The 25,258-nt window shown below is 48.3% G+C and overlaps 1 protein-coding gene across 1 annotated transcript in view; it reads right to left on the bottom strand.

Moving 5' to 3' along the window:
- The window catches only part of TMEM123 (transmembrane protein 123), a 280,075-nt gene that overhangs the window by 182,489 nt on the left and 72,328 nt on the right, over positions 1-25,258 (bottom strand). The window contains exon 2 of the mRNA XM_086935275.1: positions 7,668-7,817. Within this exon, the coding sequence (XP_086791401.1) occupies positions 7,668-7,817 (150 nt within the window). The remainder of the gene's footprint in view (positions 1-7,667; positions 7,818-25,258) is intronic.

The raw sequence follows: 25,258 nt of genomic DNA, 5'->3' as shown, positions 1-25,258 counted from the left end.
GATCTTTGTTTAAACTAGGGTGCCTTGTTTATCGGGCCCTTGATCACTCTGCACCGGCTTTCAGCAATTCTTTGATTTCCCGTCACACCCCTGCCCGCACTCTCCGTTCATCATCTTCTGCCCTCCTCACTGTTCCCCGCTTTCACAAATCTCGCACTGGTGGAACCCGTTTTTCTGTTCTTGCTCCCCGGTTCTGGAACTCTCTTCCTCTTTCTATGCGTTCGATCCCTATTTTTTCTCATTTCCGTAAAGCGCTGAAAACTTTTCTGTTTGCCCTGGCCTACCCCTGCTAAACCTCCTGGCCCTGTCTGTTCGGTTCTTCAGAGCTCCCAGCGCCAGGAAGCCGTTCGGCCATCGCGCGCTCTACAAATATTTTTCATTCATTCATTCATTCATTCATTCACAATACGAGGCCATCGTGTCCAAGATAGACACGGTGGCGGTGGATGTTACTCTCATTCGAGCCGACTTGGCCAAGACGAACGAGAGGGTCAAGGCATTGGACTTAAAGGCATCGAATTTCGTGACGGACATGGCGGAGGCACAATCCGAGATAGGGAATCTGCGTTCCTCACACAACCTTTTGCTCAAACGCATGGAAGACTACGATAATAGGGCCAGGCGGAACAACATACGATTGGTTGGAGTGCCGGAAGACAATGGTGCCACCTCGATCGATTTACTGGTCGAGGAACTCATTGTCGCTAAACTTGCTCCCGCAGGTCTCAGCAAGTTCTTTGCGGTTGAGCGTGCCTATCGCTTCCCAGGTGGTCAGGTGAAGCCAGGAGGCCCTCCGAGGCCTATCATCGCTAGGCTGTTTCATTATCGGGACAGAGACGCTATCCTGCAGGCCGCTCGTAAACACGGCCCGTTGAAGTACGATAATAACTCTGTCTCTATCTATCCTGATTTCACTCCCCAAGTGCAACAACAACGTTCTGGGTTCCTTGGAGTGAAGCGTCGTCTGAGAGATCTGGGACTGAAGTACGCCATGCTGTTTCCAGCTCGCTTGCGGATTGAGTTCAGAGAACGAGCTTATTTCTTCGATCAGCCGGATCGTGCTAGTGACTGGTTGGACTCGTTGCCGAAAGATGACACCGAGAGTGGAGGCCCTGGTGGTGCGGAAGGTGGTGCGACAGCCCAGGTTTAATGTTGGCCCCCAGTGGTCCGACTTGAGACTATGAACTTTACAGAGTAATTCTTACTGTATGCTTTATGATTATGCCCGTGGTGGTGCGGGTACGGGTGATTTCTCCCTTCCTCCTCGGGGGGTTCTTTGTGTAGATCAGATGGGGCGACAGGCACACTGCAGTTTGGGGTGGCTTTCTAGTCAGCAGGGGTGCAGAGTGGGGGGCGTTGTAACGGGTTCTTGGTTGGGGGGTGGTTTCTGGGGACTTGGTTATGTTTCATGTCTTTTGTTATTTCTCTTTTTTCATGGTATGTTATTGATTGCAAGTGTTCTGGATCTGTGGTCGTGGGATGGGGCTGGATCGGATCGTTTTTCCTGGGATGGGGGGGGGTGAGATGCAGGTTCTTTCTTGGAACGTCAACGGTTTGGGTGACAGAATCAAACGTGGCATTGTGTTACAATTTATAAGGCGCCATGCCCCTGATGTAGTGTTCCTTCAAGAAACCCACTTTATCGGCAATGCCTGTAAGGCTTTGGACCGTCGGGGCTATCGATTGGCCGCTCACGCTGGATTCACCTCTGGGTCCCGGGGGGGTGGGTATAATGGTGAAATCCTCCCTGGCCCTTGAGATTGATGATGTTATCCTAGATGATCGGGGACGGTATGCTGCTGTCTCCGGGAGATGGGAGGGTAAGCAAATTGTCTTAGTGGTTGTGTAGATTCCCCCGGGGCTGCAGGCTACCACGTACGCTGATCTTGGCAAGACTCTTCTTGGTCTCCCTGATGGTCTGCTTATCATGGGTGGAGACTTTAACTCTGTTATGTCTGGCGAATGTGATCGGCTACCCCCTAGAGTGTTACCGCAGTCCCAGATGTGGCTCAATGATATGACTGAGACTTTTGGTCTGGTGGATGTTTGGCGTTCGCTGCACCCCGCCCTGACGCAGTATACCTTCCACTCTGGTGCGCATGGCAGCCTCTCTCGGATAGACTACTTCTTTATGCTGGCTTCTACTTTATCCTTGGTCCGGGAGGTTGATTAGGATTTCTGTGGGCGGTTCTTTTGGTAACAGAGTTCCCCCTGTTCCCCCCTGGCATTTCCGGAACACCCGGCTCCGCTCAGATATGGTGAAGGCTATTGATTGTTACTTTGCTGAAAATGTGGTTTCGGTGACCTCCCCTACGGTTCTCTGGGAAGCCTTTAAAACTGTCATTCAGGGATCCGCACTGTCTTTCGTTTGGCCCTCGAGACTGAAATTACTGCGCTTGAAAGTGAGCTGGGTGGGGATGACGCGCCTGCGCTGTTACACACTTTGGAACTGAAACAGGCGGATTATAAGGCTTGTGTTACCGATGCTGCCAAGTTGATGCGAGCGAATCAATTGGGCCGGCTGTATGATGTGGGTGACAAGGCCAGCAAACTCCTGGCGTGGCTGGATAAGGCTGAAAGAGCGAATCGTGTTGTGCCCGTTATTGTTCGTGAGTCTGGTGAAAGTGTGTCTGACCCCGGTGAGATTGTTGACTGCTTTGTTGATCACTTCCGGAAGGTTTATACCCCGGTGAGTGATCGTGATGAGGCTGATTCCCGTTTGCTGATGCGTGATATAGCTCTTCCTTCTGTCTCGGAAGAAGAGGGCCTGGCTCTGGAGGCTCCCTTTACGGTGGATGAGATTGCCCTTGCTATCCGCTCTTTGCGCTCGGGTAAGGCGATGGGGCCCAATGGTCTGCCCATTGAACTTTACAAACTTTGTCCGGACAAAATGGCCGCCCATCTGCGCAACATGTTTCTTGACGCGTTCGAGGCAGGAGTCCTTCCGCTTGAACAGCGCCTAGCTACTATAGTGGTCATTTATAAGGATGGCAAGCCTCGTGATCGCTGCACTTCCTATCGCCCCAATTCCCTGCTAAATGCGGAACCTAAAATCCTAGCCAAGGTTCTGGCCAATCGGTTGTTGACGGTGATCTGTGACTTGATCCATCCGGATCAATCCGGTTTCATACCGCACAGAAACACGGCCCTCAATCTGCGTAGGCTTCATGGTGTTCTCGCGAGAGCTGCAACTCTCGCGGAGCCTGCGGTGGTGGCCTCACTAGACGCCACGATGGCTTTTGACACCATTGAATGGCCTTATCTTTGGGCGGCCCTCTCTAAGTTTGGCTTTGGCCCTAACTTTATTGCCTGGGTCAGGCTCCTTTATGAACAACCACTGGCTCAGGTTGTAGTAAATGGCAGAAGCTCTGACTCCTTCCCGTTGGGCCGCGGCACCCGTCAGGGATGTCCGCTTTCCCCGCTCCTATTTGCGTTGGCACTTGAACCCCTTGCGGCGTGGCTCCGGTGGGAACCCTCGATTAAAGGGATCCGGTGGACGCCAGATCTAGAGGATCGCGTCTCACTGTATGCCGACGACATCCTTCTTTATTTCACTTCCCCGCAAAAGTCCTTGAACGTACTCTTCGACGTTCTTACATCCTTCGGTAAGAACTCTGGATTGGTCATCAACTGGACCAAATCCTGTGTTTATGTCATAGCCGGGGTTTTACCGCCACTGCCTCGCAGGTTCCCAATTTTGGTGGCGGCTGACGGTTTCAAGTATTTGGGGATTTATGTCTCCACGGTTTCTGCGGTTCGTTACGAGCGAAATCTTTATGCTCCGCTCCGCCGACTCAAACAAGATGTAAGACGTTGGCGTGAGTTGCCCTTGTCTCCATTGGGCCGAGTGGCGCTTTTTAAAATGATGTCGCTCCCCCGATTTCTCTATGCCTTGCAGAATTTCTTCGACCCTGTCCCCGCTCGCTACTTTCGCGAGATCGAGAGTCTACAGCGACAATTGATCTGGGATGGTCGTGCCCGTATTGCGTTGTCTAAGCTCACCCTTTCCTGGTACGACGGTGGTATCGCTCTGCCAGATATTAGACGCTATTACTGGGCCTCGCACTGGAGCGCCATTAATCATGCAACATACTCATCGGAACCCGCTCCCGCCTTTGCCTTGGATACATTTTTACTACCCGGTGGCAACTTTAATAGGGCTTTGTATTCGAAGTCGCCAATCCGTCTCCTTACAGGTCCTACGAAGTGTGCAGTGCGGGCCTGGAGGGATGCAACTGTGGCTACGGGCTGGGGTGGCAAGCTGACGCGTATGACGCCATTGTATGATTCCGATCGATTGGGCAACCTCTGGAAGACGAAGGGGTTTGATAGGTGGGACATGATTGGGATCAGCAAGGTAGATGATCTTTGGGCCAGGGGCGCTGTGAAGTCCTTTGAAGCCCTGAAACTGGAATACCAGCTTGATGACAGGGAGCACTTTCGATATATGCAGGTTCGACATGCCTTGTCCTCCGTCTTTCCCCCCGGTACTGATATTCCACAATCCTCCCTCCTGGAAGATCGTGTCCTAGACGGCCATGTCCCCGATAGCACGATTTCCTTAATATATAAGAAGCTCATTAACAACAGGGCTGACCAGCTGGAGAAACTTCGTGCTTCCTGGACAGCTGACGGGCTTGAACTAGACGATGAGGACTGGCAGTCGGCAGTTTCCTCCCCTAAGGAGGTGGCTATTCCGGCTCGGCTTCGTTTTGTACAGCTAAAGATCCTCCACCGTGTGTATGTGACTGGTATGCGACTGGTGCGAATGGGGTTTGTGACGGATGGACGGTGCAGGCGTGGGTGCGGTATGGATGCCACTTTTCTTCATGTCCTGTGGGAATGTCCGATTGTCTCGGCCTTCTGGTCTAGAGTGCACGATGTGATGGGACGTGTCACTGGAATCCCCCTCCTTCCTGAGGCACGACGTTGCTTACTTAATGTGTGGGAACCTACTGATTGTACTGCTGCTCAGACCTTCTGGGTCACTCTGGGCAACATGGTTGCAAAGAGGGATATAGCTCAGCTCTGGGGCTCCGCCAGACCACCGTTGCTCAGTGCCTGGAAGGATAACATGGACTGGTGCATGTTCCGAGAAAAGACTGTGTATGAGGCACGGGGGCGTCCCAAGAAATGGTCTAGGGTTTGGGCTCAGTGGAATTCGTATCGTGGTGATATCTGTTCCCCTCCACTTGACTGCGAGGTTCCTCTCCCCTCCTCCCCATGATTGACGTTCCGTTTTCTCTCTTCTATATCATATGTGTCCTTTCTTCCTTCATTCTCGCTCCCCCTTGCCAAATGCGCTCCTTTATATATTTATTCCTTTTCCCCCTTCCCTCACCTCCTATGACCCTTGCCAGTATGATACCATGTGTTTGTGTGTTGTTGTTTTTCTTCGACAAAATCACAAAATTAAACCTTTAATATCCTTATGCTACAGTTCCATGCTCCACACTATAACGTACGCTCAGAGATTGCTCTAACAGTGTATTGCCCTTTTTTATTCTTTCACTATATGTCATAGCGGCCGGCCCCGAGGGGTTGTAGGCAGACGCTGTGTAATGTGCATTTCATAAATAAAGGTTTAAAAAAAAAAAAAAATAATTACTGAGGTGCGTGCTCAATCCGGATCTGCGCTTTCGGCGTGGAAAAAGAAACTGACATCAGCGCGCATGGGTGGCGCCTAAGTACTCTCAGTGACGTCATCTCGGCGCCTACAACGCCAGTGACGGACGTGGAGCCTCAGGACGCATCCTACTGACGCGCAGAGGTATTGCTAAGCAGAAAACTTTCTGGATCCAGTCTGACGTCTGGGGATATTCTAAGGTAAGGAATCTATCACTAACATGTCTCTTTCAGATATAGGTAGCACTTGCACTGTGGCACTGAATAGCAGTGGCACAGTGCCCAAAGCATCAAAAACATGTAAAAAATAAGGAAGACAACAGCCAAAAAAAATTGAAGGTAGACTCACGTCAATGGTACCAGGTCTAACAGCCCACAAGAACCATGTAGGGCTTTTGAAAAGAACTGATCCTCATGTAATGCCTTTATGGTGGTCTGATGGTAGGGAATAGAGCGTGTCAGGCAGTGTTTTGTTGTGAAGGCTCCTGAAACTAATCATCAAGTGGTCAGTGCCTGTGACACTGGCCTGAGAATATGAAACATAAAATATTCTTGAAACATTTTAAAAAGCGCACCCCATCTTCTGCACCCAAAAAATCTGAAGACATAAGTGGGATTGAAAATGCCTACATTAACATTGCTTAACGCATACAAACATATGCAGGTTTGACCCGCCCATACCTATTCTACTTCCAAAGTCTTTTTACATCTCAAAGTGATCCTTCTGCAAATGACTCAACATTTCACCTTACTTCAGCTGCACATGTTGTTTCTCACTGCAGATTTGATACTCCAGTACATGAAGCAAAGATCACCAGGTTCATCTACCAATTCAAAGTGGGTTTTACAATCATATAAAGTGACTCTTTTTGTTATTTTTGTATTCACTAATCTATTCCGACATTTAAATACTTTATTAGCCTCGCCCTTTTATTTTAATTTATGACCACTTTTTCTGATTGCAACTCTCTCCTCTAATCTAACTTTAATTATTTTCACTCCCAAATAATGATTCAATATGTCTCCGTTTAAATGCCACAAGTACCTTCCCTTAACAGTATTGCCATTTAAACTCATGTCGTGTTACAAAAGGTGTGCCAAGGATACCTTTGAGGAAAACCTGGTTACCTTTCCAGGCTGTACTGAGGGACAGTTAGGTTGTCACATCACATCACGGCAAGGCAATGAATTGCTTCAGAAAACAGATTCATTGTGTGGATAAGCCTTTTACTTTACTGTAATATATCATGAAAAAGACATCAGTAAGTACAAGAAAATAAATGGACATATGCACATATAGGATGTAGTGCATTCTTTGAGTTGTAGTCTGGGACTGACTCTCCATGCCTTAACCCGTCAAAGACTAAAATGCTCTTCTTTCTTGAATTTTCTCCACATACTCCTTCCTTCCAAAATTTTCACGTATCCATCTTCTGACATTCTTGAACAGGTGCATATCACGTAGGCGTTAACTTCAGCTCTCCCATTTCACGAGAACATCTATTCTGTCACTTTTATTAGCAGCATTAAGTTGCATAACTTAAAAAACAAAAAACTACACCTTTGCAACATTTTACTGTCGTCAAATGTGACTTGGAGACTTATTCTGTCTTTCTTAAAACGATTTACCTGAAGGGACCCGCGGTTCAACAATTCTGCCAAGTGTTCAAAACGGATAAAATGCTTATCCGTTTACCTCTGCTTTCCTCCGTTAACAAAAAAGTCATTCAGACTCTGTCTTGCTGCCCTAATGAATTTGCATTGTGACCATTCTTAAGTTTGGGCACTGCGTGGTTCTGTGTTTGAACACTGGGGATAAAAGCACTACGCATAATTCATATGATGTTAATCCACCAGTCCATGCAATATTGAATGTAAATTTACGTTCTTATAACTTAAACAAACAAGTGAGGCAAGCGAAACCATGTCTGTGCTATACTGAATTTTAAACAATTCCATTTAGAAAATGGTAATTTAGTACATTTTATAAAGATAAAGTTACATCAGAATTCGTATTTTTGGAATACAGAAGCATTACTTACTGCTTGGTGTGCTTGGTGTTGTGGCAATAACCTGAGTTGGATTGGTTTCATTACTGACTTCAGTTTTATTATCATGAGTCGTCGCTTCAGGAGCAACGGTGGCATTTGGGGTAGTATTTATACTGGTAGTTGGATGACCTGTAGTTGAGACTAAAACAAAAAAAAGGCAGTAAATACTAACGTCTTACTTATCTCTTTCCATCCCAATACAGAAACAGTACATTGTATAATTCCTACTAGGAAAGGCGGATAGCATGCTAGAGGGAACACAGCATAGCAGCATGTAGGACGAACAAAGAAGCAGTACATAGTAACCACACCTACCCCAAAGGCAAAGCATGGAGAAAGGAACACACACAAAGCATAATCAAGTAAATAAAGAAGAGCAGCACACAGGAGGCCACCTCAGGGCAGCAACCATCTTATCATCAAATGAAAAAACACAGGGATATTAGGAACATGCTTCCCACCGAATTGCATTGTTCCATTAGGAATCTGTGCACTTGTGGTATTTAAAGGTACTGTCCCTGATACCTTCCCTTTTTTAAGTCTCGCCTACGCAGAGGGCATGCGCTGCTAAGGAGAGAGACCTTTAGCCATGGGCTCAGCTTTGGGGGGAAAAACGTGCACGCCTTGCATTGCTTGCAATGGCAACGCGTGCACGTCTGGCGATTCCCTTGTAGGAGCACGCGGCGCCATATGGTCGCAATCATCGCGCCTTGCTGCACACTCCCGCAAGGGAATCACGCAGGCCCCCTCCCCCTGCTGCCGCGCGAGGCACGCGCTTGTGCTGGTTTTAATAACCACCAGTACTGAGAATTTGAGGTGCACTTAATATCCTGATGAAAACACTAAAGCAAATGGAAGGAAAAAAACATTTTTGGAAGGTGTTGCAGGTTTGTAAAGTTTATGGAGGAGTGTTGCTTTTTTAAGTGGGTCTATATTATTGATAATAGGGTGCCATCTGACAAATGCGTGGGAAACAACTGGTAAGGACCAAGATCACAGAGTGGCCATTCTGAGAGTGTCAGAGCTCCGGTAGCCAGGCCTCAGCTAGTGCTACCTTTACTCACGCATCTGTTTCCCAAAGACAGCAGCCTAACCCCGCCTTCAATGCCCCTCCCTCTTTCCCAAAGCCAGGAGTAGTTCTATCTTTACTGCCTGATAAACGCCTCCACCCCCTTAGTTGAATATTTTGTTCCCCTTTGTATTTTTAGATACGTTCAGCTAGCCCTGATTTTGCTCTTAACGCAGGGCAGAATCTATTAAGTGTGATCTGCAGGGAGCCGTGCATTTAAAGCGTTCCATTAACAGGCCAATCCCTTCCTCCCTACGCGCCCATCAGCGCACGCCTCACACAGACCCGGCTGTATGCCGTAATTACAGTCGCTTTCTTCTCGGAAAGGAAGGCCGCTCCCGGGCGGTTGAATAGAGGGAGAAGGGGGCACCGCTGTGATTACTTTTCTTTCACACACCAAGCAAAGCTCGCCCACTCACATCAACCAGAGGACCTGGCCCCCAGGTCAGGGGTGGCTGTCATGAGGGCTCCAGGGAGTAACCGCAGTTCAGAGAAGCGAGCAAGTAGAAAAGCAGGGGGAAAATTCAGTGGAGTGACGCAAAATAATGGGGCCCACGTGCATAATGTGAATAGGGCCCCCTCATTCTGCCTTATTTCACGGATATTCAGTGGCCTTGGGCTGATTGGGGGCCCCTGAAGGGTTGTGGTGTCCTTGAAATGGTGTGGCCCTACTGCCTCGCAGAGGCTGCAGGGGCTTGTGTTACACCTGCCCCCACACCCCCAAGTAACTGTGAACACTATGAATCTAGGGGCTATCTGATACCTTTTCGGCACTGCGCTGGAGCTGATGTGGTCAGTGATTTACTGATTTTTTTAGCATCTTCAGCCTAAACATTCACTATCTTGTACATTTAAGTTCTGAATATCTGAAAATACATGCACAGACCCCTTCTGTGCCAGTCAAAAACAAAATTATGATAGGACCAGGGGCCATATCATGAAGGGCTGCACTACTTCAGCACAGGGCCATGTGTATATTTTTTACAGCTAAGGTGTCTAAAGTTCATATATATATAACTCAGAAATTCTCCACATTAATGGATAAATGTTAGTCAGCTCAAGTCAGAGACAGAGAGTGGCAGTCCATGCTCACCGTTACTTAATGCGCTGTCTGCATTTCATTAACTGGAGAAATTTCCAAGTTCCATGTATAAACTGTAGACACCTAAAACGCAAAAAGCAAGCGCTCTTCTCTGTCGTGTGCCTAGCCAGCTCGTCATCAAAGGGTCCATGGAATTAGCAGCCATCAGGCCAGTGTACTTGGCGCATTTCATTGCATTATAGACACAGAGAGGCTGATCACAAAGCTTTTTTCCTATCGGAATAGGCTTGGAACAGCAAATCGTTTCAATTTACACATCATGGGTTGGGTGACCATATTCTCAATACAACAAGCATTGGCATAGCCAATAGGTCTCGCTTTTGGGACATTATAAGTATTTAGTTATGCAGCACAATATCCTTGGTGCAACAACATTAACTGTTGCATGGCTAAACACTTTTAAGGTCCCAAAGGCGAGACCTATTGGCTATGCCAATGCTTGTTTTCTCTTCCTTTTATATATCCCTACCTGCTCCTAGTTTCCCACCTCTTGAAAATGATTGGAGCAGCCTTCCCCACCATGCACTTCTCTAGGTAGAAATCATTTTCTTTCATGGCTCTGTAATTCCTCTCAGTATTTGTTCCCTACCTCCTCTACACCCTACAGTTTTTGAAATTTCTTTAACTTCACCCCTTCATCAGGTGTTTAAAGGTAGGTTTCCCTCTTTCATAAACACAATCTTGCTTCACCATACCACCACCATTTGCACTTTCCAGTTTTATTTGGATCACAGATTATTATTTGATCTGTAATAAATTGAATAGATGTGATTAATTTGTAAATAAATTGATAAATTCAAGTTGTGCACCCTGCTGAAACAATATGGCATGAATAGCCTGCAAACTAGCAAAATGCATACGGACATTAGTTTTAGTTTATTAGTAAATTGCATGGTGACTTTAAACCATTGGGGTAAAACAACATATTTTAAAATACAAGATACATATTCCATAAATACACGGTAAAAGTGAGTGTAATATCACGAGTATAAAACACACGTGCAAGAATAAACACTTTAAGATCATTAGTCCTCGCCTGTTCTGTCTATGCCTTCGAGAGTAAATCGTTCTGATCAACACTTTGTCCATGCTATGAATGGTGGTGTGTTTTTTAATAAATAAAATTAAGTGCAAGTTTCAAGAGGGTGCGACTGATGTTATTTTGTAAAGAGATTTGAGTGTAGATGGATGGCTCGACTGGTGGGGTACCACACCGCACTGACTGTGCCAATACTTGGTCTTGGTTGTGGGCCTAAAATGTATGTATGGTGAAATAAAGCACGGATGCAACAAAAGTGCAAAACAGTGCTGCCGATGTTATCCACTTGCTTTGAAGATTAATGAGAAGTGGTTCCGCTGGTGGGCACCTTTTACCTCAGTGACATTAGGGATCTCCTAGAATGTAGGAAACCTGATTTTTTGTTATAAGAGAGCGCAGACTCACTCCAGATATGATCTGTGACTCAGCTCTCACACAGTCATCTATCATCTAAAAATGAAAACATGTTTCTGGCAGGCAACCAAGCTTATACTTCGTAACTAGACACAGGATATGTTGTCCTCGTAGAAAACTGCATCCCATTAGTTTTGTAAAGAACAGTTCTTGGAAAAATGGGGTTCTACGAAACATATTTTCATCTACATGTAAGCGGAGAAGAAAACAAAAGTTGAAACATTCAGAATTTGCAGAAAATCTTCTGAATCATCTGTTCTAGTGCTCCAGATTTCCAAAAAGGTTCAGAGACTGATTCTTGGATTCCAGTCATGGGTTCCAATGGGAAGCCATGGACAAAATATATCACTGGAACTAATTATTCTGAGTTACATAGAAGTAGATTTATAAAACATGCCATAGCACTCAGAATCGGGTTATGCCAGTAGCAATTCCCAACTACGTGTTTATATCCTTCAAGCTAACACCAAACTATACTGTGTGATACATCCAGCTTAGCTCTTCCATTGACTCAGAACTCATCATGTTGTCACAATCTCCACTTTTGCAGCAAGTCAGTTTTGGCTTAAAAGTGACTACTGATGAATAAACACTGGTGTTAGCAATTATGAAATCTCAGCCTCCTTTATTAAGCACAACTTTATAGCCACTGCCTGCAGGTTCTACCTCAAACTCCCATATTCCAGCTACATAACCCTAGGGCATGTCTTCAGCACACTATTCAATTTGGGAAGCTAACAATAGGGTCTGTGAAGACTGAACTCTTATTGTGGGATCTGAGCTGCTCCCATGGATCCAAACACTTTGAGGACGGATAAAGAATACCATTCATCACTTCCTCATAGACAAACAATATACGTGGAGCAACCTGTGAGGCGAATGACTTGAAAACACTCCTCTGTCATCATGGAGCTATTAAGGAATTGAATCTGAACTACAGGATTCCCTACTATCCTGACAGTAAAGCATGCTGACAAATATGGAGTGCAAAGATCTCTCCCACAATGATCTTCTAGTGCAAGGAATTAGCTAGCAGTTTGGAAACAGGGAAAGGGCTATATCGAGCCCAGAAGGAGGTCACTTTAACAAGACAGAAACATCAAGGGACACCCCGCAGAGGAGACTTGGTTCTCGCGGCCGAGGAGACTTTCAGCGAATCGACCTGACCTTCGTGGCGGCTGCGTGTCTCAACTGGGGATCTTCGGTTGGCGTTTTGGAGGTGATCTATTGATCAGCAGGTGGGAGTTCGAGAATTGCGATCAGGTAGGATTGAATTGGTTATCTTTTTGGCTTTTGTTTTTGAAAAATAACATTTGCAAATGTTTTTGGAAGGTAATGTGGGACATTTTTTCTCATTTCTTAGTTTTGGTATAAGAGTTTCAGGACCACATTGTTAAGAAGAAATTTGGTAAACATGCCTGTTTTGAGCACACTTCGCGCATTATGTTGTTGTTGCAACAAAAATAGAATTTTGGAAGAAAGACAGCCAGCGACTCTAGAAGGCACTCTGAATTATGAACTGTATATTAAATATGGTATTTCTTCCATGCTGTTTAGCACATTGTGGAAAAAATATATGAAGGCAGATGCCAGTTTACAGTGGCCACTAAAATAGTACCTTTGATTTAAATAAACTGTAATATGTAGAAGAGCAGATCTTTAAGAGAAAAAGTAGGCAGAGTATATTGATGTCGCAGGGTTATGGAGAAAACAAATTAAACAAAAACAGATTAAAGAAGAAAGGGATAGGAAGAAATTTGAAGAACAGCCTATTGTACAGAAAATTAAAGAATTCCAATTAAAAGCACAAGAAGAGAGTGTAGAAAGTGATGAGAGAAGGGTTAAACGTTAAATTCAAAATGTCTATGTGACCAGGGCACTCCCTGATTGTCTGAAGGCTGTGGCAGCAACTGCCATTTCAATCAGACAATCGGCAGGACTTGAACCGGATCATAAATTGACGGTTTTTGTTCTTTTCAGCTGGAGAGCTTTGCACCTTAGAACAAACCCGATGTGCTAGAATTAGCTAAATCAGGCTATCCACGAGACCTATGCGCACAGAGTATTATCAGGGCTCGAAAAATACACTCGACCGCTCGTATATGCAAGCTAAGTTTAATGAGGTCAAGCTGTTTTTAGGTCCTACTCGCCCTTTCTGGCAAGTAGGAAGACAAACTAACTTTTGTCCTCTGCCTGTGAAAACGGAGCAAAGGGGACAAGATATAAAGATGTAAAGGCATTTTTATTGCTCACTACGTTAATGAGCAATAAAGATGCCTTTAAATCTTGGTATCTTGTCACATTTGCTCCGCTTTCAGAGACGGAGGTCAAGTAGGTAGCCATTAGGTCGAGGACATTTTATGAGGTACTAGTCCTGCAGGACTAGTACCATTTTTTGGATTTTCCGAACCCTGATTATGGAGAGTATTTCCAGCTTATTCACCCCTCCCCCCATCATGTCTCTTTTGAACCTTTCCATGGACTTAGCTTAATTCCCCACTGCTTGGAAAACAGCCTTAGTCTTCCCCCATTTTAAAGAAGTCCAATGCTAACCCTGGCATTCCCTCTAGGTACCGGGCCATTTCCCTCTCTTTAGCAAACTTCTAGAGAACGTCAAACAAGAAGCTTTATTCATTCTTGGTAGAGCATAGGCTCCTTGACCTCTCTCAATCGGGTTTCAAATTATTCCACAGCACAGGGACAGCATTAGTTGCAGTCACAGACATCATTAGATCATCCCTAGATGCAGGTACGCCAGCGATGCTAGTGCTTCTAGACCAGACAGCGACCTTCAACACAGTCTCCCATGGGATTCTTATTCGCAGGTTGCATGCTATAGAGGTCTATGGCAAAGTGCTCAAATGTTTATTGACTTCCTGAAACATCGTACTTAAATCATCTCTCTGAATCCCTCTAAATCTCATACCATGCCTGTTGACACATGGGTAATAATAATAGGAATTTTTTATAAAGAAAGCGCCTGGTTACGCCAACGGCGTGTCCCCGGGGTAGGGTACTGCAGGGTTCCACGCTAAGCCCTACTTTATTCAATATCTATGTTGCCCCTTGGCACAGATCATCAAGGCCTGAGAGTTTGAGACTATTTCATATGCCAATGACACACAATTGATCATCTCTTTAGGCCAAGATTTAGAAGGGGTGAAATCCTGCTTGTCTGACTATATGAAGGGAATAGCTCTCTAGATGTCTAGTAACTGTCTTCAGTTAAACGGAGACAAAACTGAGATAATTCTATTTTGTAAGGCTCAGGAGCTGTGTAAGAATTGGGGTCAGCCCCGTCCCCTAAGCAAGTAGTCAAAATCTAGTTGTAAAGTTATACCTCATTTTATCTATGAAAGAACATGTATCCTCGATTTGCAGATCTTGCTTTGCCACCATGAGAATACTGAATAAAAACAACATTTCCTTGGCTCCCTCCAATTTTGAGAAAAACTCTAGTTCAAGCCCTAATCATAAGTCACCTAGACTATGGCAATGCTCTATTGGTAGCGGCAAATGAGATTTTGCTATCTAAAATGCAGGTAGAGGAGAATACGGCAGCCAAACTACTTTGTAATTTTCTATCTGGGTTCCTCCTCTGCTCCGATTTTGAACTCTCTGCACTGGCTACTCATTAGGAAAAGGCTCATCTTCAACTTATGCTGCCTTATCCACAAGGCCTACCCGTCTCCGGTCGATATACTGAGAATCGCTGAAGTACACGAAACTAAATTTTTAACTCAAGCCGACTCTCTTATGACAGCTTACTACACAGCGTCCATTTAATAAAACGCTGTAACTAAGATCTTCTTCCTGCTTTCGATGGTTGCCATTTCTCATTTTAAAGAGAAGGTTACAAGTGTAATTTCCAGGGGTTTCTTACCAGCAATGAATTGTGTGGTCCTGAAGATGGTCTAAATGACGGCAGCATCATAGACCGAAACGTCGACACGCTCATCATCTCCATCAACATTTCGTTTGAACAAACTTACAACCACTGTTTATCAATTATTCTGGTTGTCTGTCGTAATTATTCAGGAGTTGGTGTTTAGTTATGAACTGTTGTGTTTATATTGCCCATACTTCTGTTCATAACTTCCTTGCTTAAATTGATTTTTTCATATGTCCCCATATTTTTACTTTGTGAATTATTCCACTAAATCTATAAAATTTTCTTTGAATACATCTTTTTATTTTTTTCCGTGTTTCTTTCTCTTTCCATTGATTCATTCTATATTCAAAGATGTTCTTTTACATGTGATATCTTGTGGATACACTGGAGTGCGATATTTCGAATACCACTCCCAACTGAGTACATTTTCTCTTCTAGAATCAAGCCCCTTGTAGCACCCCTTTGAACTTAATGATACAGCGCCCAAGCCTACAAGGGTAAATTGGGTTTCCCCTGCTTGAACAAACGCCTTATCCACAAGTCACTAAATGGCAATGCTCCATCCTATTTACAAAATAGGCTGAGGTTCTGTGTTTTCCGAACCCGACTCCATTTTGTTTACGTTGTCCAAAGACGCCATTTTGTGTTGCCCTCACGTAGGCCGTGGAGGTAACCGAACGAACGAAGTTGCATGAGCTTCATTATTCACGTACATATTAACTAGGCCTTTTCTGACTTGCAAGTGGACTGCAAAGATGCTGACCTCGTCACCTGAAACAGACCCTTTGCGAGGCCAATTTCCCAGGCTGATCGTTGCCCGGGAATTGGCAATCACTGTTCAGGATATCGTTAATTTTTAGTTCGCTTGCAAATATCTTATCCTACTCAACATCTGAATTACTTCTTTCTTTATGTCTTTTCGTTACATGGGTTGTGCTTTCAATTTTGTGTTTGTCCGGCTCGTGGAAATTGAATTTGGGACATTACTAATAATTAACTTGTGGGTTGGTACAATGTAAAGTGGGTGTTTTACGATATGACGAAGCATGAAAAAATTTATTGGATTCGTTAGAATTCGTTGCAGAAGGTGTCCATTAGTAATGAGTAAAATTGGGATAAATACTGATGTCTTGCTCTACGAAAATTGAACAGTTTGAGTTGTACACCGTGTTGTATTGCTGGGATTACTGTTACTAGCTGCAGCTAATACATTTTGATCTCTGACGCCACCTAGAAGTATTCCGTGTCTCTGTATACCAAGACAGGAGAACTCGAATACTTCGGGCGTGTCCCTGGCGCCGCTGGGTTCTAAAAACCCGGTTCTTCAAGGCTTAGCTCAAGAGGTACATGGCAGGGTGGCCCCCTTTCCCACTTCTCTTTAACATACATATTGAACCCCTAGCTAATTTAGGTCTGCCCTGGCTATTATTCCTTTTAAATCAGGCACTTTTGAAGTGAAGTTAGGGCTCTATGCTGATGACATGTTGCTTTATACAAGCAACCCTCATGAAGCAATATCTAATTTGATGGGGAAGGTGGAAGATTTTGGCCATATTTCTGGATACAAAGTGAATTCGGGGAAAACAGAAATTAGGGACTGGAATCAGGAGGTGGTAAGCCATGGTGCTAAGAACCAAATAAGATATCTTGGGATACAAATAACTCAGAAGATCGAAGATATAACAAAAGTAAATTGGAAGAAGATCAGTGCCATTCCAAAAGAAGGATATAGCAAAACTACAGGGGAGGATGGGGAGTTTTATCTGGGCATCTAAAGGTCCAAGGATCACATGGAAAAAGTTGCGCAAGAGATTTGATAATGGAGGTCTGGCATTACCTGACATTTTTGCTTACTGCTATGCCTTCCAATTTAAGAATGTGCGTATGTTGGCCAACAAAGCAGACAACTCACCAATAGGCATGCTTTTTGAGGCCTTATTGACTGATGTATTGGACGGTCAAATTGTTTTTTTTTCCAAGTACGGTGACCCAAAATGTTTTAAGAAAGTCTGGGTTAAGATATTAAAGGCTGCCCTAAATACCTCAAGGTTGGAAATAACTTGATGAGCTGGGATGCATTGAGGGATTGTACGAATGGCTTGCTGACCAGGTTTAAATATTATCAACTCAGTGCCTGGTGGGCAAGGCAGGATTGGACAGAAAGGGAAGATGATAGTTCTGATCAAGTAGTAAGAACCGGACAGTGGCGTAAGGAAACTTAATTTTGGTATTGGGTTTTTGTTGAGGCGGACGGAAATATTGAAACTGAAGTTTATAAATTATGGGGCAAAGATCTGGCCAATAAAGACCTGATGCAAATATGGGGCAATTCATTTGCTGCACTGCGTAAAGTAGTAAAACATGCGCCATTAAAACGAAATCATCTGTTCAGTACTCATCAGGTATATTGGTCTCTGGAAAAATAAAGGTTACTGGTAAAGAATATACATGTCCCAGATGTGCCCGGACGGAGGGGGACTACATACATGCATTTATGTAATGTCCAAAAATTCCTTCTTTTTGGAATACGATCAAGGCTTTCTTAGATGAATTCATTGGAATACAATTAAACATAACAATTAGCTTAATCTTTTTTGGATCAAGAAATGCAAATCTCTGCAATAGAATCCAATTATTTTTTTACGCAGTTCTCCTAGCAAGGCAGGAAATATGTAAACTATGGAAAGCTAAGAATCCGCTGACTTTTCCTGAATATTTGAGTAGTGTTGTTTATGTTAGTCAATCAGACATGGCGTGCAATCAAAAAAGTAAAGGGAGAGTGTGGGCTCCGTTGGTAAAGTGTAGAGAAAAAGAAACAGGAGTCCGATGGTTATGCCATCTACTCTGTTGGTCAAATTATCTCCCTATTTTCCAGGGTTGGCATAGTGAGTTTGGAGATGGAATTGGAAGCAGTAGTATACTGGTGGGAGATGGGGCAATGGTCAAGATCTATGGTCTTTTGCCCGGTCCCCGCTCCACTAAAGAAGACCTAGACAGACGAGAGTATCAACCCATCCAGATACCTGGCAAAATGAGGGGAAAAAAACAACTTTGAGCTCATTGGGGGTGCCCCTCGTATTTCTGCGTTCCTCATCAGCGAAACATCAGACTTAAAGACTGTGGGTACATGTAACCCACTCATAGTGGAGAGTAGCTCCTGCACCCGTCACCAAGCTACAGGCGACTGGTGGTCGATTGCAGGGGCACAGACATTTATCTTACAACCCCATAAATGTGTAAGATCCTCTCTGCTCATTGTAACTCAGTTACTTTCTTCATTAAGGAATGTTGTGAGGATGGATTTGCAAATGGTGCACATAGAGACAGTGTGCCTTAGCCATAATAATCTTTTCTGTCAGCTCATATTGCTTGTAGGGCAAAATGGTGGTTTGATGCTTAGGGTAAGGCCCTTCTGTATGCCCTGTTCTTTGAGCAGTCCCTTGGACTGCACTTCAGATACACCATTGACGTTTCACTTGTGGCTGTTTTCTAGATGCAGTAAGCATTCTGCTCAAAGGAGCGGCTTAATAAACTGACAAAAACAATTATGCTGGGAAAGTGGTTAGGCAGGGATGACTAATTCTGCATTTACTTAATTAAATCCTTCAAATAAGGAGTTAACTCAGTTATTATGCAGAACGTATGGTCTACAGCCAGCACGCTGAGAATGTATACGGAACAATGACATTATGGCCATATAGCCTGCTGCCAAAGCCTATACTGGTTGTTAAAGGCATTGACCTAGAGTTTTAGGCCTGAGCTGCAGGAGACGGCTTATAAAGAGGGGGCGGGCCTTTAACAACCAGTGTAGCCTGAGGCACAAGGGCTATAAAGCTATTAGAACTTTCCACCCACCGAGGGTACAACACTGAATTAAAAAGCGAGAAACGTAAGGACTAACATTAGAATGTCGGAGCAGAAGGCCTTTGCCAGCCTTTATCACTTGAAAGCCACTTCACTGTAATCAATGGAGATCCCAACATTCCAAAGTTATAATTTGTAATACATAAACAGTGAATGCCAACCACCCTATTCCCCACTCCTATTTTAGGCAACGTCTGCTACTACAAGTGGCAAATCAGAAACCAGGTTCACCTCAAACCTCCAAGACGTGCAACTGTTTTATCTTTTCAACCGCGGCTTCTTATAGGTTCTAATATGCAGGGTACACCCCTGTTTCCTCCTTTTACTGCTTACTGAATATCAATCAATCAATCAATCAAACAAATTTGTAGAGCGCGCTACTAACCCGCTAGGGTCTCAAGGCGCTGGGAGGGTGGGGGTGGGGGAGTCGCTACTAGTCGAACAGCCAGGTCTTGAGTTGTTTCCTGAAGGAGAGATGGTCCTGGGTCAGCCGTAGGTGGGTGGGGAGGGAGTTCGACGTCTTGGCCGCCAGGTAGGAGAAGGATCTTCCTCTGGCGGTGGATTTGCGAATTCGTGGGACGGAGGCGAGGGCGAGGCTGGCGGATCGGAGCTGGCGGGTGGGTGTGTAGAGTGTGAGGCGGCTGTTGAGGTATTTCGGGCCCATGTCGTGGAGAGCCTTGTGTGCGTGAGTGAGGAGTCTGAACGTGATCCTCTTGCTGACGGGGAGCCAGTGCAGGTCTTTCAGATGGGCAGGATGAGTCATGCAGAAGCGTTCTGTATGCGCTGGAGTCTTTTCTGGAGTTTGGCCGTGGTTCCAGCATAAAGGGTGTTCCCGTAGTCCAGCCGGCTGGTGACGAGGGCCTGGGTGACCGTCTTCCTGGTTTCGGTGGGGATCCACCGGAAGATCTTTCGGAGAATGCGCAGGGTGTTGAAGCAGGATGACGAGATGGCGTTGACTTGCTTGGTCATCGTGAGGGAGGAGTCCAGGATGAAGCCCAGGTTGCGAGCATGGTCCGTTGGCTTGGGTGCGGTGCCCAGGGCAGGGGGCCACCAGGAGTCGTCCCAGGCAGAAGGGGATGGTCCCAGGATGAGAACTTCCGTCTTGTCTGAGTTCAGTTTCAGACGGCTGAGCTTCATCCATTCTGCGACGTCTTTCATTCCTTCCTGGAGGCTGGCTCTGGTGGTGGCGGGGTCATTGGTGAGGGAAAGGATCAGCTGGGAGTCGTCGGCGTAGGAGATGATGTTAAGGTTGTGTTGGCGTGCAATGGCTGCGAGAGGGCTCTTGTAGACGTTGAAGAGAGTGGGGCTGAGTGAGGATCCTTGCGGAACGCCGCAGAGGACTTCGGTGGCCGCGGATCGGAACGGGGGAGGCGGACTCTCTGGGTTCTTCTGACGAGGAACGAGATGATCCACTCCAGGGCCACTCCTTGGATTCCGGTGTTGCTGAGGTGCTGTATCAGGGTGCGGTGGCATACAGTGTCGAAGGCTGCTGAGAGGTCCAGGAGGATGAGGGCAGCTGTTTCCCCTTTGTCGAGCAGGGACCTGATGTCATCTGTAGCTGCGATGAGAGCGGTCTCGGTGCTGTGGTTTGCCGGACTGTGAGGGGTCGAGGGATCCGTTTGTCTCGAGGAAGGCGGAGAGTTGTTTGTTGACTGTCTTCTCGATGACTTTGGCCGGAAAAGGGAGGAGCGAGATGGGGCGGAAGTTCTTGAGGTCCGTGAGGTCCGTGGTGGGTTTCTTCAGGAGGGCGCTCAGCTCGGCATGTTTCCAACTCTCCGGGAAGGTGGCGGATGCGAAGGAGCTGTTGATGATGTTCCGGAGTTGGGGTGCGATGATGTTCCGGAGTTGGGGTGCAATGATGGAGTCGGCTTTGTTGAAGATGTGGTGTGGGCAGGGGTCGGTTGGGGAGCCGGAGTGGATGGTGTTCATCAAGCGGGTGGTGTCTTCGGTGCTGACAGGGGTCCAGGTGCAGAGGGTGGGGGGCGTTGGTTCGGTGGTTGGGTGCGTGTTCTGTGCGCCGAAACTGTTGCGTATGTCGGCGATCTTGCGGTGGAAGAACGCGGCGAGTGAGTCGCAGAGGTCTTGCGAAGGTGTGATGTCTTTGTTGCAGGTGCTGGGGTTGGAGAGCTCTTTAACGATGCTGAAGAGTTCCTTGCTGTTGTGGGTGTTGTTGTCCAGTCGTTCTTTGAATGTTGTCCTTTTGGTGGTGTGGATCAGTTGGTGGTGTTTGCGGGTGGCGTTCTTGAGGGCTGTCATGTTTTCTGCTGTCTGGTCGTGGCGCCAGGCTTTCTCGAGGGTGCAGCAGGTTTTCTTGGAGTTTTTGAGGTCGTTGGTGAACCACAAGACTTTCCTGCTGCCGGGTCTGCTGGGAGGGTTCTTCACTGGTGCGAGGTCATCGGCACAGTTGGTGATCCACTGTGTGAGGTTGCGGGCTGCTTCGTTGGGGTCCGTCGTGTTGGTGGGTGGGTTCTGGCTGAGGGCGGTGGTGAGCTGGTCGGCGGTGATCTTGCTCCAGCTTCTGCGGGGAACCTGTTGCGGGTGGTGGTGGGTTGTGGTTCTCCTGAAGTTGAAGCGGACGCAGCTGTGATCTGTCCAGTGTAGTCCGGTGGAGTGGCTGAAGGAGATGTGCTCGCTGGAGGAGAAGATGGGGTCAAGCGTGTGGCCGGCGTAGTGGGTGGGGGTGTTCACCAGTTGCTTGAGTCCGAGGTTGGCGAGGTTGTCCAGCAGGGCGGCGATGTTGCAGTCCTTGTTGTTCTCCAGGTGGAAGTTGAGGTCCCCTAGGAGGATGTAGTCTGAGGAGGTGAGGGCGTGCGGACTGACGAGGTCTGCGATGGCTTCGCTGAATTGTGTGCGTGGTCCCGGAGGTCTGTAGATGAGAGTGCCTCTGAGGGTGGTCTTGGGGTCGGTGTGTATCTGGAAGTGAACGTGCTCGGCGGCGGTGAGGGTGTCGGAGTTGGTTGTGATGCGGATGGTGTTTCTGTGGACGATGGCGATGCCTCCTCCGGTTTGGTTGACGCGGTCCCTCCGGGTGATCTTGTAGCCATCCGGGATGGCTATGGCGATGTTGGGGGCTGAGGAGGCGTTCATCCAGGTTTCTGTGAGGAAGGCGACGTCTGGTGATGTTGTGTCGAGGAGGTTCCAGAGTTCGACGGCGTGCCTGTGGACGGAGCGGGTGTTGAGCAGGATGCAATTGAGGTGGTTGTTGATGGTGCTTGACTTGGCGGGTGCGGTGCAGGTTCGGAGGCAGGTGAATTTGCAGGCTTGGCAGGTGAAGGGTCCGTGGGTGCGTTTCGGGGTGGCTCGGTAGCAGGCGGGGTTCCGACCGGCGTTGAGAGCATGGAGGGTGGCGGCGGTGTAAGTCCGTCGGGTGGGCTGGCATCGTCGAGGGCCAGGGGTCCTGACGCTGGGCGCGGTCCAGGTGTGGACGGGCGCAGACGGGCTTGCCTTTGACGCGCAAGCGGCGCAGGCGCTGCGCGGTCTCCATATGAGGCGAAGTGGGAGGGAGGAGCAGCTGGGAGGCGGGAGCGGGGCGGCCAATGGGCGAGGGTCAGGGGAACCAGGAGGGAAGGGGACGGGGCCGCGGGGGAGCAGCGGCGGGGAGCGGGGGGACACCCCCCGCGCCGCACGGCCACCAGCTGCTGCGTGTGCCTCCCGCCTGCCTGCCTCGCTGCCCCGGCCGCCGCCGTGTGACCACGCCCCCTTCCACCGAGCGGCGTGGTCTCCCACGGCGTAGCACTGTGCTCGCCTGACCTGCAGGCTCCTGCACCCTGCTATCTCGCCGTGTGCCCCTTTGCATTGTTAGTATTTTATTGTAGTCATTGTTTAACTGTTTAAATTGTTTTTATTCTTGCCTGTTTGCCCCCGTCTCCTCCCTACCCGCTCCCCGCTTCCCGCCACCGCCGCTGACCACGCCCCCTTTTTCCTTCCTGTACCCTCCCCGCTCCCGCCTCCCAGCTGCCCCGCCCTCCCTCGCACTTCGCCATATATGGCGACCGTGCGAACGCGCAGCGGTCACGCGCAGCGGGAGCACCGATTGTGCGCCGAAGGCGCGCCAAAGGTAAACCCGTCTGGGCCCGTCCGCGCCTGGACCGCGCCCAGCGCCAGGACCCCTGGCCCCCACCAACGGAAGACGACCCGACTGTCCTACAACACCACCGAACACATCGCACTCAACACCGGCGGGATCCCTGGATGCTACCGAGCCACCCCGAGGCGCACCCACGGACCCTTCAGCTGCCACGCCTGCAAGTTCACCTGCATCCGGACCTGCCCCACACCAGCACCCGCCAAGCCGAACACCAGCAGCAACCACCTCAAGTGCATCCTGCTCAACACCCGCTCCGTCCACAGGCACGCCATCGAACTCTGGAACCTCCTCGACACCACAGTTCCTGACGTCGCCTTCCTCACGGAAACCTGGATGAACGACTCCTCAGCGCCCGACATCGCCATCGCCATCCCAGAGGGCTACAAGATCACCCGAAGAGACCGCGTCAAACAGACTGGAGGAGGCATCGCCATCATCCACAGGGACACCATCCACATCACGACCAACACCGACGACACCCTGAAAACCGCCGAACACCTGCACTTCCAGATCCGCACCGACCCGAAGACCACCCTCAGAGGCACCCTGATCTACCGACCCCCGGGACCACGCACACAATTCAGCGAGGACATCGCCGACTTCGTCAGCCCGCATGCCCTCCCCTCCGCCGACTACATCCTCCTGGGGGACCTCAACTTCCACCTGGAGAACAACAACGACCGCAACACCATCACCCTGCTCGACAACCTCGCCAACCTCGGACTCAAGCAGCTGGTATCCACCCCCACCCACCTCGCCGGACACACACTCGACGCTGTCTTCTCATCCAGCAAAGACATCGCCTTCAGCCATGCCACTGGACTCCACTGGACCGACCACAGCTGCGTCCACTTCACCTTCAGAAGAACGACGATCCACCACCACCAGCAACCGGTTGCTCGAAGAAGCTGGAACAAGATAACAGCTGACCAGCTCGCCGCTTCCCTGAGCCAGCACCCCCCCGCCAGCTCAGCAAACCCCAGCCAGGCCGCCGACAACCTCACGAAGTGGATCAACAACTGCGCGGACGAACTCGCCCCACTGAGGACCCCGCCTAGCAGACCCGGCAGCAAGAAGGCCCCTTCGTTCACCGACGAACTCAAGAGCTCCAAGAAGAACTGCCGAGCCCTCGAGAAAGCCTGGAGAAGGGAACCAACACCGGACAACATTACCGCCCTCAAGCTTGCCACCCGGAAGCACCACCAACTGATCCGCGCCACTAAGAAAACTGCATTCAAGGACCGGCTGGACAACAACGCACACAATTGCAAGGAACTCTTCAACATCGTCAAAGAGCTCTCCAACCCCAACGCCGGAAACAACGACATCACCCCATCGCAAGACCTCTGCAACTCCCTCGCCTCCTACTTCCACAACAAGATCGCAGACATACACAACAGCTTCAGCACTCAACCGACGCACGCCACAACCGAACCACCGCCCCCCACCACCACCCTCCGCACCTGGACTCCGATCAGCACCGAAGACACCATCCACATGATGAACTCCATCCACTCCGGATCTCCGACCGACCCCTGCCCTCACCACATCTTCAACAAGGCTGACGCGGTCATCGCACCCCACCTGCGGGACATCATCAACACCTCCTTCGACACCGCCACCTTCCCGGAGAGCTGGAAGCACGCCGAACTCAGCGCCCTACTAAAGAAACCTACAGCGGACCCCACCGAACTCAAGAATTACCGCCCCATCTCGCTCCTCCCGTTTCCAGCCAAAGTCATCGAGAAGACCGTCAACAAGCAGCTGGCCGCCTTCCTCGAGACGAATGGATCCCTCGACCCCTCACAGTCTGGCTTCCGAGCCAACCACAGCACCGAGACCGCCCTCATCGCTGCCACCGATGATATCCGAGCCCTGATGGACAACGGAGAAACAGCGGCCCTCATCCTCCTAGACCTCTCCGCGGCTTTCGACACTGTCTGCCACCGCACCCTAGTGCAGCACCTCAGCAACGTCGGAATCCAGGAGAAGGCACTGGAATGGATCATCTCCTTCCTCGACGGAAGAACACAGAGAGTCCGTCTACCACCGTACTAGTCAGAGGCCACCGAAGTCATCTGCGGCGTCCCTCAAGGATTCTCGCTGAGCCCCACC

The sequence above is a fragment of the Lissotriton vulgaris genome, chromosome 8 (genome assembly GCF_964263255.1).
Source record: "Lissotriton vulgaris chromosome 8, aLisVul1.2, whole genome shotgun sequence".
Classification (NCBI taxonomy): Eukaryota; Metazoa; Chordata; class Amphibia; order Caudata; family Salamandridae; genus Lissotriton; species Lissotriton vulgaris.
This window is presented reverse-complemented; position numbering and strand designations above follow the sequence as displayed.